The sequence below is a fragment of the Nyctereutes procyonoides genome, unplaced genomic scaffold, assembly GCF_905146905.1.
Source record: "Nyctereutes procyonoides isolate TBG_1078 unplaced genomic scaffold, NYPRO_anot_genome, whole genome shotgun sequence".
Taxonomy (NCBI): Eukaryota; Metazoa; Chordata; class Mammalia; order Carnivora; family Canidae; genus Nyctereutes; species Nyctereutes procyonoides.
Window position 1 is genome coordinate 47072081 of NW_026575049.1, and position 14225 is coordinate 47086305.

General features: G+C 37.3%; 1 protein-coding gene across 1 annotated transcript in view; it reads left to right on the forward strand.

The window, feature by feature from the left end:
* PLEKHH2 (pleckstrin homology, MyTH4 and FERM domain containing H2) overlaps window positions 1-14225 on the forward strand; it is a 117623-nt gene that overhangs the window by 31928 nt on the left and 71470 nt on the right. Inside the window, 5 exon segments of the mRNA XM_055328923.1 lie at window positions 4802-4951; window positions 6190-6273; window positions 6904-6985; window positions 11171-11356; window positions 13646-14224. Of these exon segments, the coding sequence (XP_055184898.1) occupies window positions 4802-4951; window positions 6190-6273; window positions 6904-6985; window positions 11171-11356; window positions 13646-14224 (1081 nt within the window).

Here is a 14225-nt window from a genome sequence, read left to right on the forward strand (position 1 = left end):
GTATATTCCAATCTATTACACTCTTTTATGCTAATCAAAAAGGAGTACAGTAATTTCCTATATGGAAATTCGTGTTTTCATTCTTCTCATTTCAATCCCTTGCCTGTGTTTGCTGCAAACTGGGTAGCAGCTGGATTTTAAAGTTCTCTCTGACCATTGTAATATGTGGACTAACCTTTCTGTGAAGTTGGTTCTTAGATTCCCAGTCACTTGTGGTTTTTAATAAGTGACAACTACTTGGTCACACTAATATCCAGGACCTTTACTTCATTACATGAAAATGTACTTTATCCAGTGCTTTCCTTTTTACCTTCAGTGAGAATGGTTCTGGGCTTACTGCATAAATTCTGGAGCACTGTTTCCAAAATAATTGTGTTTAAGATGTGATTAGAATAATTAATTAATTTGCAGTATGTTTTAAATAACTGGTAAATGGTCTGGGATTCAAAATACCCTTATAATTCCTCTCTTCATTCTATTTTTGGAATGATCAGGTTTTTTTGTCATAGGATTGCATGTATAGAGAAATAGAAACTTTCAACCCCTTCCTCAAAAAAAATAGTCACATCTTAATTACATGTGATGGGGTAGGGAGGGGTGAGGTTAGAAATGGGAAGAAGGAAATACTGGTAAGGTAATTACAATAGAACAATATTTGCAGTGCAGCTCCTGCTTGCTTCAGTGTGGGCAGGAAAATGGAAAACAGCCCTGGGAATTGTGTCAGTGTCCTCAAGACTACACTCAAGGTTTGTTGATTCACCAGAAGGACTCACAGAACTCAGAAAAGCTGTTATACTTATGGTTATGGTTTATTATAGCAAAAGGATGCAGATTAAAAGGAAGAATGCACACAGAGTCCAGGAGAAACCAGACATAAGCTTTCAGTTGTCCTCTTGCACTGGAGTTACACAGGGATGCAGTTGATTCTCCCATCAGTGATATGTAACAACGCACAAAGTATTGACAAAAGGAAAGTTCCCCTGAGACTTGGTGTGCAGAAGTTTTATTGGCAGGGAGCGAGGGTGGTGGTGTCAGTCTTATAGGCATGGAATGCGTGGGTGACTGACCTTAACTACCCAGTCTCCAACCTTGCACAGGTCAAGCTGATATGGTGTGGCTCAGGACCCTAGGTGAATTTAAAAATGAATAAATAAAGAGGTGTTCACCATAAATCACATATTGGCATAAACTATCTGGTGTGGTCCAGTATCTTGGATATATAGTCTCATTAGGGAGGATAGTAACAAGGGCTCAGAGGTTATTTCTTCCAGGAGCTAGTCAAGCACCAGTTCTTTTTTTTTTTTTTTTTTTGAATGTGCAGGATTTGAGCACCCCCACGTCTGCTGAGTTAATCTTTTACTGCAGAATAGCTTAGAGACCTCAGAAGCAGGAAAGGTTTTGGGGAACTGGCTGAGGAATGTGCTAAGGTGTGTGGATGCAACCAGAAGATCTCCTGGAAGCAAAGGAGAAAGGTAGCCTAAAAGTGCAAAATGAATATCCATATATAGGTGATCACAAGGGTTTCTTTAATGAGCAATTTGAATTTGTAGATGTTTGTTATTGGTCTCTGAGAAGTTAAAATTCATACATGGTTTGGGTTAAATGAATAGAGAAAGAACTGGACTATTTTTCTGTAGTGAGATTTTTTTATTTTTTTATTTTTAAAGGCTGCTTGGTTTTTCTGTAGGTCTCTTATCTTTCCTATGGACTTATTATTCATATTAATTACAAAGGAAAGTGGTGAATCCTGTGGAACTTTGGTCCTAACAGGACCAGCTGGCAAGTAGATTGCCAATAGCTACTTTGTGATCTCTCTTCCTGAGATATTTTGACATTTTTGCCAGTAGTTTTCTTGCTTAGGAAAGTTTTGTTTAGCTAAAAGTAATGGTCAAATTAAACAGTTGTACCTGGCAAAGATGCATCCAAGGAGCTCTGACAGTAGCATTCACTCATAAAATGAGAACACCTTTTAAATTGTACATACTTTTCAGGGGATAAGAGTACTCCCAAATCCGGAGTACTGACTGGGAAGCTCAGTCAGTTAAGGCATCAGCCTTCAGCTCAGGCCATGATTCTAGAGTCCTGGGATCAAGCCCTATGTGGGGCTCCATGTTCTGTGGGGAGTCTGCTTCTTCTTCTCTCTCTCCCCCTATCCCCCATGCACACACTCTCTCTCTCATATAAATTAATAAAGTCCTTTTAAAAAGATTTTAATTATTTATTTGACAGAGAGAGAGAGAGAGTGCACAAGCAGCAGGCAAAGGGAGAGAGAGAAACAAGCTCTAAACAGAGCAGGGATGCAGGCATGATCCCAGGACCCCAGGATCATGCCCTGAGCCCAAGGCAGATGCTCAACCAGATGAGCCACCAGGTACACTAAATAAAATCTTAAAAAAGAAAAAAAAAAAGTACTCCAAAATCATAGTTTTCTAGAACTGTAGACCTTTCCTAAGCATTAGTACGACAATTTTATGGGGCAGCCCAATGTTTGTAGGGTGGCTTGCTCCAACTTAATTAAAGGAGACTATAGGTGTAGATCTGGTAATATTTATTTATATTCTTGCTTAGTTTCTTTTCTTGAGGTTTGTAGGGGTAGAAAAATTTCTTCCCTTCTAAGTTCTTTGGCTCGTCTAATAATTCAATTGGCATAAGACATTAACAGGAAAAAAAACAAGTTTAATTTCATACATATGGAGCTCCATAAAAATACACAACTCAAAGAAGTGACTGTAGCAAGCAACTATACATTTGTGAAAAATTGACAAGACAAAGAGGTTTAGGCTTGAGGTAGTAAATTAGTGAAGAAGTAACAAGGCTTGTCTATACAGCCTTCTCAGCCCTAAATTCCCTAACCAACTCTGGTGATAAGGATGACTTCTTCCCTCCTGATACACGAGAGGGATTTATTTCCAGCTTTCAGGGGGACAAAAGAAGGCCGGAGTCAGAGTGTTCTTATACCAACTGTTTCTTAGGTAACTTTAGTTCAAAATAATCAATATCCTGAAGTGGCATATTTTGGGGTGACATATTCTGCTCCCCTGCAGGTTTGGCATATTTTGGGGTGACATATTCTGCTCCCCTGCAGGTTTGTCATCTCTGTCCCTGAAGAACTACCATTTTGAACTTAGTCTCTGTTCTTCTCTCTCTGTTTCCACAGCTATAGAATGTCCTGTGTGGAACTGGCTATGCCATTTTAAGGATGATCCTTGGTATTTATTGTCCAGCTTTCTGTCCTCTGGCTGTTTTTCATGGTAGCATTTCTGATACAGACCTTTGCTGGTTTGCCATTCCTGCAGAAAGACTGCTATATTATGTTAAAAAACACAAATCTTAAGATAACTTAAAATTATCATCTGGATAGTGGAATGCAGGGTTTGTCTTCTGTTTTTTAAAAACCTGCTTTTATTTTTATAGTTTTCAGACATCTGAGTGGTATTTAAGTAGGATACTTTGGCATCTGAGTTGATTTTACATTTCCACAATGAACCCACGGATGACATCTTGTATTCATGGTTAAAAAAACAAAACAATGGGGAGCCCGAGCGGCTCAGCAGTTTAGCTCTGCCTTCAGCCCAGGGCGTGATCCTGGAGACCTGGGATCGAGTCCCACGTCGGGCTCCCTGCATGGAGCCTGCTTCGCCCTCTGCCTGTGTCTCTGCCCCCCTCTCTCTCTCTGTGTGTTTCTCATGAATAGATAAATAGAATCTTAAAAAAAAAAAAAAACTAACCTTAACACTCTCCTTCTAGAAACCCTCATTAGTCAAGTATTTTTGAACTTTAAGTGGATTCATCATGATTTTTCAGAAGTGTTTTTAACAGTTTAATATTTTTCATCTTGATTATCATGAGACAGAGAGAGAGGCAGAGGGAGAAGCAGGCTCCATGCAGGGGACCCGACCCAGGACTTGATCCTGAGTTGCCAGGATCATACACTAAACTGCTGTGCCACCGGGGCTGCCCTTAGATATTAAAATTAAGGCATCACTCAACCCCAGGTCACACAGTGGTCTCTTTTATCTTGCTCTACTTTTCCCACTGCCTTTATCTCCTTGTGTAGCATACTCTATGATTTTTACATCTTTATTATTTTTGTGATCTCTCTTACCCACTAAAATCTAATTTCTATGCAGGCAAAGATTTGGGGTCCATTTTATTCACCAGTGTCTTCCCAGAGCCTGGCACTTGGCAACTATTCCCTGAATGTTTGTTAAATGAATGAATCAATAAACCCTCACTGAACATACTCTCCTACCTATATCTTGATTCTCATTTTTTTTATTTTTTGTGATTCCATCATTTGGGGCTTTAAAGTTCTTTTGTTTTCCATTTTCTTTCCATGTGTATTTGTCTGTTTTTCACCTAGGTTCAGTTTTTTTTCTGGGTCATCCAATCAGATCTTTTCTCACTAATCACCTTCTTTACTTTATATTCCTATTTAATTTAAATGTAAAAAATGAGGGCTGCAAGCTTTCTGATTTTATACACACATGAAATACTTTGCATATTATCATTGTTCTAGAAAAAATGAGCATTACTTTGTATGGTAGCAAAATTCTGAGAATCTCTTATGTGCCCTTATGTACCTCAAAGGTAACACTACTTGGCAAAATAGTCTCCAGACTTTATAATTGTTAAATAGATTAGTCTTCAGACTTTATAATTAATTATTAAAACATGCTGTTCAATATTTTGTTTTTATGATGATACCTTTTAGGAATCTATTTCACATTCAAGTAAAATGTTTAATACTATGATAAATTAAATACATGCCTACTATTAATTTTCTAACCTCTGAATTTAGGTACAAGTTATGGAAGAGAAATTAAAAGCAGCTAATATTCAAACCAGTGAATCAGAGACAAGGCTGTATAAGAAATGTCAAGATTTGGAGACCCTCATACAAGAAAAAGATGACATCATTCAAAACTTGGAACTGCAGCTTGAAGAACAGGTTAGGAAGAATCTGATCATCACAGTCTAAATACATGCATTGTGCATAATCTCAAAGGTTAAAGAGAGAGAGCCCACACTGCTAAATTTGGGATAGAAATCTCACTTATTTGGTCAACTCATGGAGTCTAATCATATTTAAGGGTGAAAGATACAAATAAAATGGCATTCTCTTTAAGACTGGGTGATTCCAAGGCCATATCTAACACTTTCTGGATGCGACTGTGCTCCTTAATGTTCAGACTTTTTAGAGTTTGAATGTAGTACTCAACTTGAAAACATTTGGTTATCAGCAGGCATTTCTGTCTGTAAAATGTTTAAAATAGTTCTTTGCTTTAGATTTTTAGGGTGTTGGAAATATTTATGGAACATTGTGTTTTAAAGTTATGTTGAATGATGTGAATCCTATTTAAAAATGTGTACACTGTTTTTAAGCCACTTTATTGAGATCAAGTTAGTTTTTAGTTTATTTTAAAATTTTATTAGGAAAAATTTGCATTAAGGTCATTTGCTTAAATTATCATTTGGCATCATTTAAATATGACCATTATGAAATTATTAAATATGTCAAATTGTTTTTTATCATCAGCATTTTTTTTTTCATTTCTCAGAGGATCAGTATTTCTTTAGGTCAGTGGTTTCCAACTGTTCACCACCTCCCAACTCCCACCCACTGTGATTTATATGACAGTCATATTCTCTTAGTTTTGTGAGCATAACCACATTTTAAGGTTGGTAAATGTGAGCTAGATTTTTTAATTTTTTTTTGATCTTTAAAAATTTGCATGTAAAAATAAAATAATATATATGAAAAATAAAAACTTCTGTTTGAGGGGAAAACGAATCATCTTCAGAAGAGATTCTGATTTTCCTCTCCCTAACCTGGTTGACCCCTCTCCTACTGTTCTAAACCCTAGATCATTTCCAGAAATCATTTATTTTGCTGATAAATTCAGTGGGTGGATTTCAATATATGATCTTTCAGAGAAAGAGGATAGCAGTTGTTAAAACTAGTAATATTTGCATATGCCTTTGTCGTTTATTATTACATCTGTTGGACAATGGTTTTCATTTTTTACCCTATTTGGTAATTTGAAGGTAGATGTATTACTTGGAAACAGGTTTTAAGTGGATTTGTCTTTTGTATTTACAATGTAACATTTCCAGATGTAACATTTATGAGGTAATCATTTCCATGAGCCTATGTTTGAACTAAATACACTGCTAATGTTATTTCAGAAACAAATAAGGATACAAGAAGCTAAAATAATAGAAGAGAAAGCAGCTAAAATCAAAGAATGGGTAACACTTAAATTAAATGAGGTATTTATTGCTCTCTATATTTTGTGTTTTCTTTACCTTTTACTTCCTTTGAATAGATAAGCCATCAGAATATCTGATCATTTGAATGAAACAAAATTCTGATCAGTTGGTGGTGCTGCTGTCTTTTCGTAAATGTGAGATAGGTAGCTTTCATTTTTATGTCCAGTGTATTTCTACAATTAAAAATACTGATAGACTCCTAGTAAGTAGTATAAGTAGCCTCAGTCTCGTTAGTTGATTTTAGCTCTAATTAGTTAATTTTAAATAATTATAGAACATATGTGTATATCATAAGATTAATGTGTTCAGTATCTTGAGAAGTACACATTGGTTTATATGGCAGATTAAATGATGGAATAATTTGGTTTAAAATAATTTTACAGTGGGAAAGGCATACAGGCTGAAAATATTTGAAACTCTCAGTTCTAGAAAAAATAAATATCAAAGCCATAATTATCTAGGCTATCTAGGCTAATTATCTAGATGATAAATTCATTTGATATTTGCTCATCATTTCTTTGTATTTTGATTACATGCAATTAGGTATTAACATCTTAAAAATATTATAATTTACTAACACATGTTAGAAAAGTTATTCCTATATAAAAGGATACCATTATATCTTTTCAGCTGGAATTAGAAAATCAGAATCTTCGTTTGATCAACCAAAACCAAACTGAAGAGATAAGAACAATACAGTCAAAACTACAAGGTATGAATATTTTGACTAAGGTTAGTTGGGTTTATTAGGCTACATAGAATTTTGCTGTTGAACACTTGAAATATGCCTCGCACAACCAAGGAACTAAATTTTAGGTTTTATTTAATTTGAGTAGGTTTTAATACAAATAACCATATGTTCACATTAGACAGCACAGCTGGACAATTGCAAATAACCCAAAGGGGGTAACAGTAATTTGAATGTTTAATTTCAGGTATGTTTGCTTTAAAAAACTCAGTTATTTTATTTTCTATTTTCACTTGTATTGTGGTGATCAGTAGTGAGTAAAATTCTTACAGCCTGAATATTTTCGGCAGAATTTTGTAATATGAATAATAAACTCTTAGCACTTTCCCATGCTTAGGGTCACTTTCTTTTCAGCATCAAAGCCTAAAAATGAGTTATAGGGTTAGAGGTAGAGATTTACTTAGTAACTCAAGTGCACACTGAGCTGAAGACAAGGGTTCTTAGATCTTGGCCACTATAGTAGTTTTCAAGCTTATTTAGCAATAGAACTCTTTTTAAAACAGTATTTATTTTCCTGTAGAAGCTTAAGAGATAAAACAGGTGAAAGTGGTTTTGTGTGACAGATCCAGAGTTCTGCAGACTCAGAACTTATACCCACTGTGACATTTCCAAAAAGCCCTGAGGTTTCATAGAATACATTGGAAAAATACTGGCATGGTAGAAAGTGCATGGACTTTGGTTTTTTTTTTAATTTTTAATTTTAATTTTTTTATTTCTTTATTTTTTTTTAGACTTTGAAGTCAACTTTAATGCCCTACAGTTTAATAACTGTGTCATATTCTCAGATTTTTTTTTTTTACTACAGTAATGGTAGTAGTACCTTCCTGGTTTCATGATAGTTTGTTGATTTTAAGACACATGAGAGCATTTTGTCTACTGCACGTTCATACTTATTGCTGTCATTTTGTAAAGGAAAAAGCTCCTGTTTTCCTTTTTCCTCAATACTTCTGATGTCAGATATGTGTGAGTTTTTACCACACAAAGCAATTCTCCAATTCCCAGAGGACACTGACTGGTTGCCTTTCAAATTTAACTCAGTTCTGACATTATCTACTTGAGGTTGGCATCAGATTCCACAGGTTACAAGTTTGGTCCCACAAAGCTACCCCCGCCCCATCACAACTTCATCCACCGCTTCAAACACTGTTGTAATTATCAGTTCTTAACCTGCTTCTGGCCAACTTGCTGTAAATCAGAGGTTTCCATCACACACACACATGACTGATAATTTGCTAGAGCAGCCCACAGAACTCGGGTAAACATTTTCTTACTAGGGGCACCTGGGTGGCTCGGTTGTTGAGTGTCTGCCTTTGGCTCAGGTCATGATCCTGGGGTCCTGGGATTGAGTCTCACATCAGGTTCCCCACAGAGAGGCTGCTTCTCCCTCTGCCTATGTCTCTGCCTCTCTCTATATTTTTAAAGATTTTATTTATTTATTCATGAGAGACAGAGAGTGAGAGAGAGGCAGAGACACAGGCAGAGGGAGAAGCAGGCTCCATGCAAGGAGCCTGACATGGGACTCGATCCCAGGTCTCTGGGATCAGGCCCTGGACTGAAGGCGGTGCTAAACCGCTGAGCCACCAGGGCTGTCCCAATAATAAAATATTTTTAAAAAACAGAACAAAACAGTTTACTTACTAGATTTTTGGTTTATTACAAAGGCTCTAACTCAGGAACAGCCAAAATGGAAGCAATACAGAGAGGGCAAGGTATGGAGAAGGGGCACAGAGCTTCTATGCTCTCTCCAAGCACACCACCCTCCCATCACCTCCATACATTCACTGAACTGGAAGCCTATCCTTTTGGGTTTTTATGGAGACTCCATTATATAGGCTTGACTGACTAAATCATTAGCCTTGGTGATTAAGTCAGTTTTCAACTCTCCCTTCTCCTAAGTTCAGAAGTAGCGGGGTGGAGGATGAGGCTAAAGTTCCAGTCCTCTAACCACAGGGTTGGTTCCCCTGGCAACCAGCCCCCACCCTGAGGCTGTCTAGGGGCTTTCCAAAAATCACCTCATCAACATAAACTCAGATGTGGTTGAAAGGGCTAGTTATGAAAACATAAGATACTTTTATCGCTTTTACCACTTAGGAAATTCCAAAGATTTTAGGAGCTATGTGCCCAGAACCATGTAGTTCTTATATCACATACTTCCTCCACCTATATGATGAAAAATTAATATCCACACAGTTGATCTAGAATTCCATACTTACATATGGAATCATTGGCATAAATTGAATGTACTAAGTCTACTCTCAAAGGCTGTTATTTTATCTGATATTCTTAGCTTGCAATTCTAGTCTTCATTGGCAGTCTGTTAGGTCTTGTAGACTAAAGGATTATGAATCCTTGGAGCCTAGAGGTAGGCTGGAGAAGAATAGGTACAATTATGTAGATATAATTTAGTACTTTAAAAATGTGTATCCATATATATGATTATTAAAATACTGTGGATTAGTTCTGTGAGAGATAACATAAAAATAGTAAAAGATACACCTAAAGGAATATACTGTGTAAAGATTTTTCTTATGCTCTACTCAGTTATCAGCTGCTATTTAATTTACTCCTTTGGTGTTCTCCCAGAGTTAATTAAAAATTTAATTTGGGGGACACCTGGGTGGCTCAACGGTTGGGTGCCTGCCTTCGGCTCAGGTCGTGATCCCGGGATCCAGGATCGAGTCCCACATCGGGCTCCCTATGGGGAGCCTGCTTCTCCCTCTGACTATGTCTCTGCCTCTCTCTCTCAGTCTGTGTCTCTCATGAATAAATAAATAAATCTTTTTAAAAAGAAGAATTTAATTTTGGAGATAGGGTTTCTTTCTCTCTCTCTTTTTTTTCTTCTTCAAGATTTTATTTATCTATCTGAGAGAGAGTGAAAGAGCACAAGCGGGAGGGAGGAGCAAGGTTCCACTGAGCAGGCTCAACCCCAGGACCCTGAGATCATGACCTGAGCCAAAGGCAGGAGCTTAACTGATTGAGTCACCCAGGTGCCCCTGGGAAACTTTTCTTTCTATCACTGGGATCTCTATGCTTTTACATATTTTATTTATTTATTTTAGGGAGAGAAAGAGAGAGAGCTGGGGGAATGGGTAAGGGGTAGGTACAGGGAGAGGGGAGAGCATCTTTTTTTTTTTTTTTAAGATTTTATTTCTTTATTCATGAGAACCACAGAGAGGCAGAGACAGAGGCAGAGGGATAAGCAGACTCCATGCAGGGAGCCTGATGTGGGACTGGATCCTGAGACCTTGGGATCACGCCCCAATCCAAAGGCAGATGCTCAACCACTGAGCCATCCAGGCGTTCTGAGAGGAGAGCATCTTAAGAAGACTCCTTAAGTCTGCCCAATGTGGGCTTGATTCCAGGACTCTGAGATCATGACCTGAGCCAAAATAAGGGTTAGACACTTAACCAATTGCACCACCCAGGTGCCCCCTCCATGGTTTTAATCTTGCAAGCAGGTATGTTACAACTTTTTCAAGATTGGTTAAACCCACGATTAATCATTACTCAAGCTATCTAAATTCTCTATCTAGAAGCTGTCCCCTCCCCTTTTTTTCTCTAAAGAAGTGAGAGAAGGCCCTCCATATTGTGGTCATCCATAGATCAAGCACCTCCATTGGCTGTTATGGGAGAAACAAACTGATAAGTAAGATAGCAAAAGTTAGTACAGTGAACACGTGATATTTTCCCCAATGATGATATAATTTCCTTTGGTTGTCTTGGCAATCAGGACCTCTGTCCCTCTTCTCTCACCATTAGCAGCATTGCTGCTCAATCAAATTTTGTTAGTTCCTGACTGATATTTGCTAGTATATGATTTTGCAAGAAGCTATAATCCTCTACTTGTCTACAATCTGTTTTTTTATTTGTTTGTGGTTTTGTTTTTGTTTAAGAACTACTTTTAAAGGAATTAGATATTCTCTCTACAGTTAAAAAATACTTAGAACATTCAAAATATATAAACAGATTTAAACATTAGCATGTGATACTAGACATTGAGGCGTCCATGTTACTAGACATCAATAAAGATAAACTTCATGCTTTTTTCTGTCATAAGTCGTGATTTGTCCAGATTTTTATACACTTTGGTTCTATGTTTAGTAAACTTATAAAAAATTCAGATCTTGGTTTTGATGAATGATGTTACAGAAGTTCAAGGAAAGAAGTCATCCTCTATCTCCACACCAAAGCTTTCGGAAGGCCAGCGCCTAAGCAGTTTGACCTTTGGATGCTTTTTATCCCGAGCAAGGAGCCCTCCTCAAGTAGTAAAATCTGAGGAAATGAGCAAGATATCATCCAAAGAACCTGAGTTCATGGAGGGAAAAGACATAGAAGGTATTTATGGACTAGAGGAATTTACTTTGACATTTTTTTTTAAAAGGAAAAATCATTTACTAAGATTCATCCAAATACTGTTTAATTTTCCTTGTTTTTTTTTCTTGACAAGTTGATGTTTATAAAAATATTTTTAAAGAGCAATCCAGCCTTTAATTTGTATAATTAGTTATCTTGTGTGGTTTTTTTTTTTTTTTTGAGAGTCTTTGACAAGGAAGCATAGAAGAGACTGATTTTTCCCCCCTTGATACTTTTTCCTGCAGTAGATAGCAGCGATATTAAAAATTAAAAAGTTCACCTTTGTACTCACAAGGTACTTGTTTTAGCTGCACATCCCATTAGAATGATGAACTATTATTTACTTAAAATATTTAAAAATTACCTGATATCAAATACAAAGTTAAATATGGCATAGCAAATTTATAAAGAAAAAGAACTCCAGGGGGACAGTTTAGTAAATGCTTTGATTTTTCCCTTTTTGGTTTTGCTTCAGAGAGGAAAATATTAGCATAGATGTTTAAAGTCCTGGACCGGCGTGCAGATTTCTACCCTTCTTTTATTCATAAAGCGCCTTTAAAATTTGCTCTGTTGTACAGTTCCTGACTTTGCCACCTGTAGTGTGACTTTGCCCAAATATTTTAGAAAGGCTTGAATTTGCATCATCTCTGTTTTCAGCTCCTGCTTCCTTCCTCCAAAGGAGAAAAACTATAGCCCTAAAAGCTGGCTCTATGCTTGGTTGTAAAATCCTGAAAACTACATAAGGTTGTTCCAATTGGAATTCTCCTTTGCTACTTGCTTTTATGCTGTTAGTTGCAATTTTTTTTTTTCTTTTTCAAGAAGTCATTTTAATTTCCTTTCCACTTTCTGTCAGTTGAATATAGCTCGGTACAGCTGAGATTGCCTGTCCTGAAGCTCTGGCTCCCTTGCAAATTTAACAAATTGCCCGATACCAAATCATAGAGTTTATTTGTTCAGCCTCTATTTCCTTTTTATGAAGGTCATATCTATGTTTTAAAAGTTTCTCTTGTAGTCTTTACAGATCGTACAAATTTTTAGATTGCTGTTTATGAAGCCAGTGGTTCATTCTGTTAATTATATTTTAAAAAATAGGCCATATTGAAAGACTTTTTTTTTTAAAGATTTTATTTATTTATTCATGAAAGACAGAGAGAGAGAGAGGCAGAGACACAGGCAGAGGGATAAGTAGGCTCCATGCAGGGAGCCCAACATGGGACTCGATCCCGGGTCTCCAGCATTATGCCCTGGGCTGAGGGCAAGCGCTAAACCGCTGAGCCACCGGCTGCCTGAAAGACATTGTTAAAGAGCATTATTCTTGTTATAAAACACATTCATGGATATGAATTAACCAAAAGTAGAATGAAGAAGGCTTTCCTGTGTTTATGTTTCTTCATGGCTTTGCATATTTCATATATTGAAACTTGGGTACAATGTTTTTTTTTTTTAACTATAGCTTTATATTATGTTTAAATTTTCTTATGATAATTCTTATGAAATTTAGTTGAAAGAGGGCTGTCATTCTCTTTGCTTTAAAATAGAATTAGTGGGCAGCCTGGGTGGCTCAGTGGTTTAGCACCGCCTTCAGCCCAGGGAGTGATCCTGGAGACCCAGGATCGAGTCCCACATCAGGCTCCCTGCATGGAGCCTGCTTCTCCCTCTCCCTGTGTCTCTGCCTCTCTCTCTCTCTCTCTCTCTCTCCTCATCAATCAATAAATAAAATCTTAAAAAAAATAAAATAAAATAGAATTAGTAGTATTCTTTGGTGGCTGCTTTCTTTGATAGAGTTGCCCTATTTCACATTTTGCTTTTTCATTTTAAACTGTTGTCAGTTTCCTTTTCCCCAACATGTTTCTTTGTTAAAAAAAAAAAAAGTATTAGGGCTCATATTTTATATTAAAGCTTACAGTTTTCAAAGTTGGATTTAAAGGGGATCCCTGGGTGGCTCAATGGTTTAACGCCTGCCTTTGGCCCAGGGCATGAGCCTGGAGTTCCGGGATCGAGTCCCACGTCCACCTCCCAGCATGGAGTCTGCTTCTCCCTCTGCCTGTGTCTCTGCCTCTCTCTCTCTCTCTCTCTCTAATTAATAAATGAATTAAAAAAATCTTAAAAAAAAAGTTGGGTTTAAAGAAGACACACAGCTAAGAAAGGATAATGTAAATTAACTTTATTTATATGAAAATGCCACTTTTTACATGGGGTTTCATAAAGCTTAAATATATAGAAAGCTCACATTATCAAAGGCAACATGCTGATATGATGTTACTTTTCTAGAAATGGAAATTCCAGAAAAGTCGGGCGACAACCAAATTCAAGAAAACAACCGGGGTCAGAGGACATTGCATCAAACCCCTTGTGTCCCAGAACAGAATCAGAATACAAGAACAAGCTTTGCAACAGACGGTGGCACATCTCAGAATTCTGGGCCTCCGGGAAGTGACTGGAGTTCTGATGAGGAAGATGAGAGCAAAGGAAGATCCAAGTGCAGGTACACGTCTACCCTTTCCAGTCACACATCAGAGGAAGGGGTACAGTGCAGCAGGATGGGCAGCGAAGTGTACCTGACAGCATCTGATGACAGCAGTTCTATATTTGAAGAAGAGACTTTTGGCATTAAGAGAGTAGAACACAAGAAGCTGTATTCTTGGCAACAGGAGGCACAGTGGAAAGCTCAGAATTGTCCTCTCATAAAGGGAAATTCTGAATCAAGTAAAAAGGAGCATGATAGTTCATCGGATGAACTGAATAAAAAATTTCAGTCTCAGAGACTGGATTATTCATCTTCGTCTAGTGAGGCCAACACCCCCAGCCCTATTTTGACTCCAGCTTTGACTCCCAAGCATCCTAACTCACT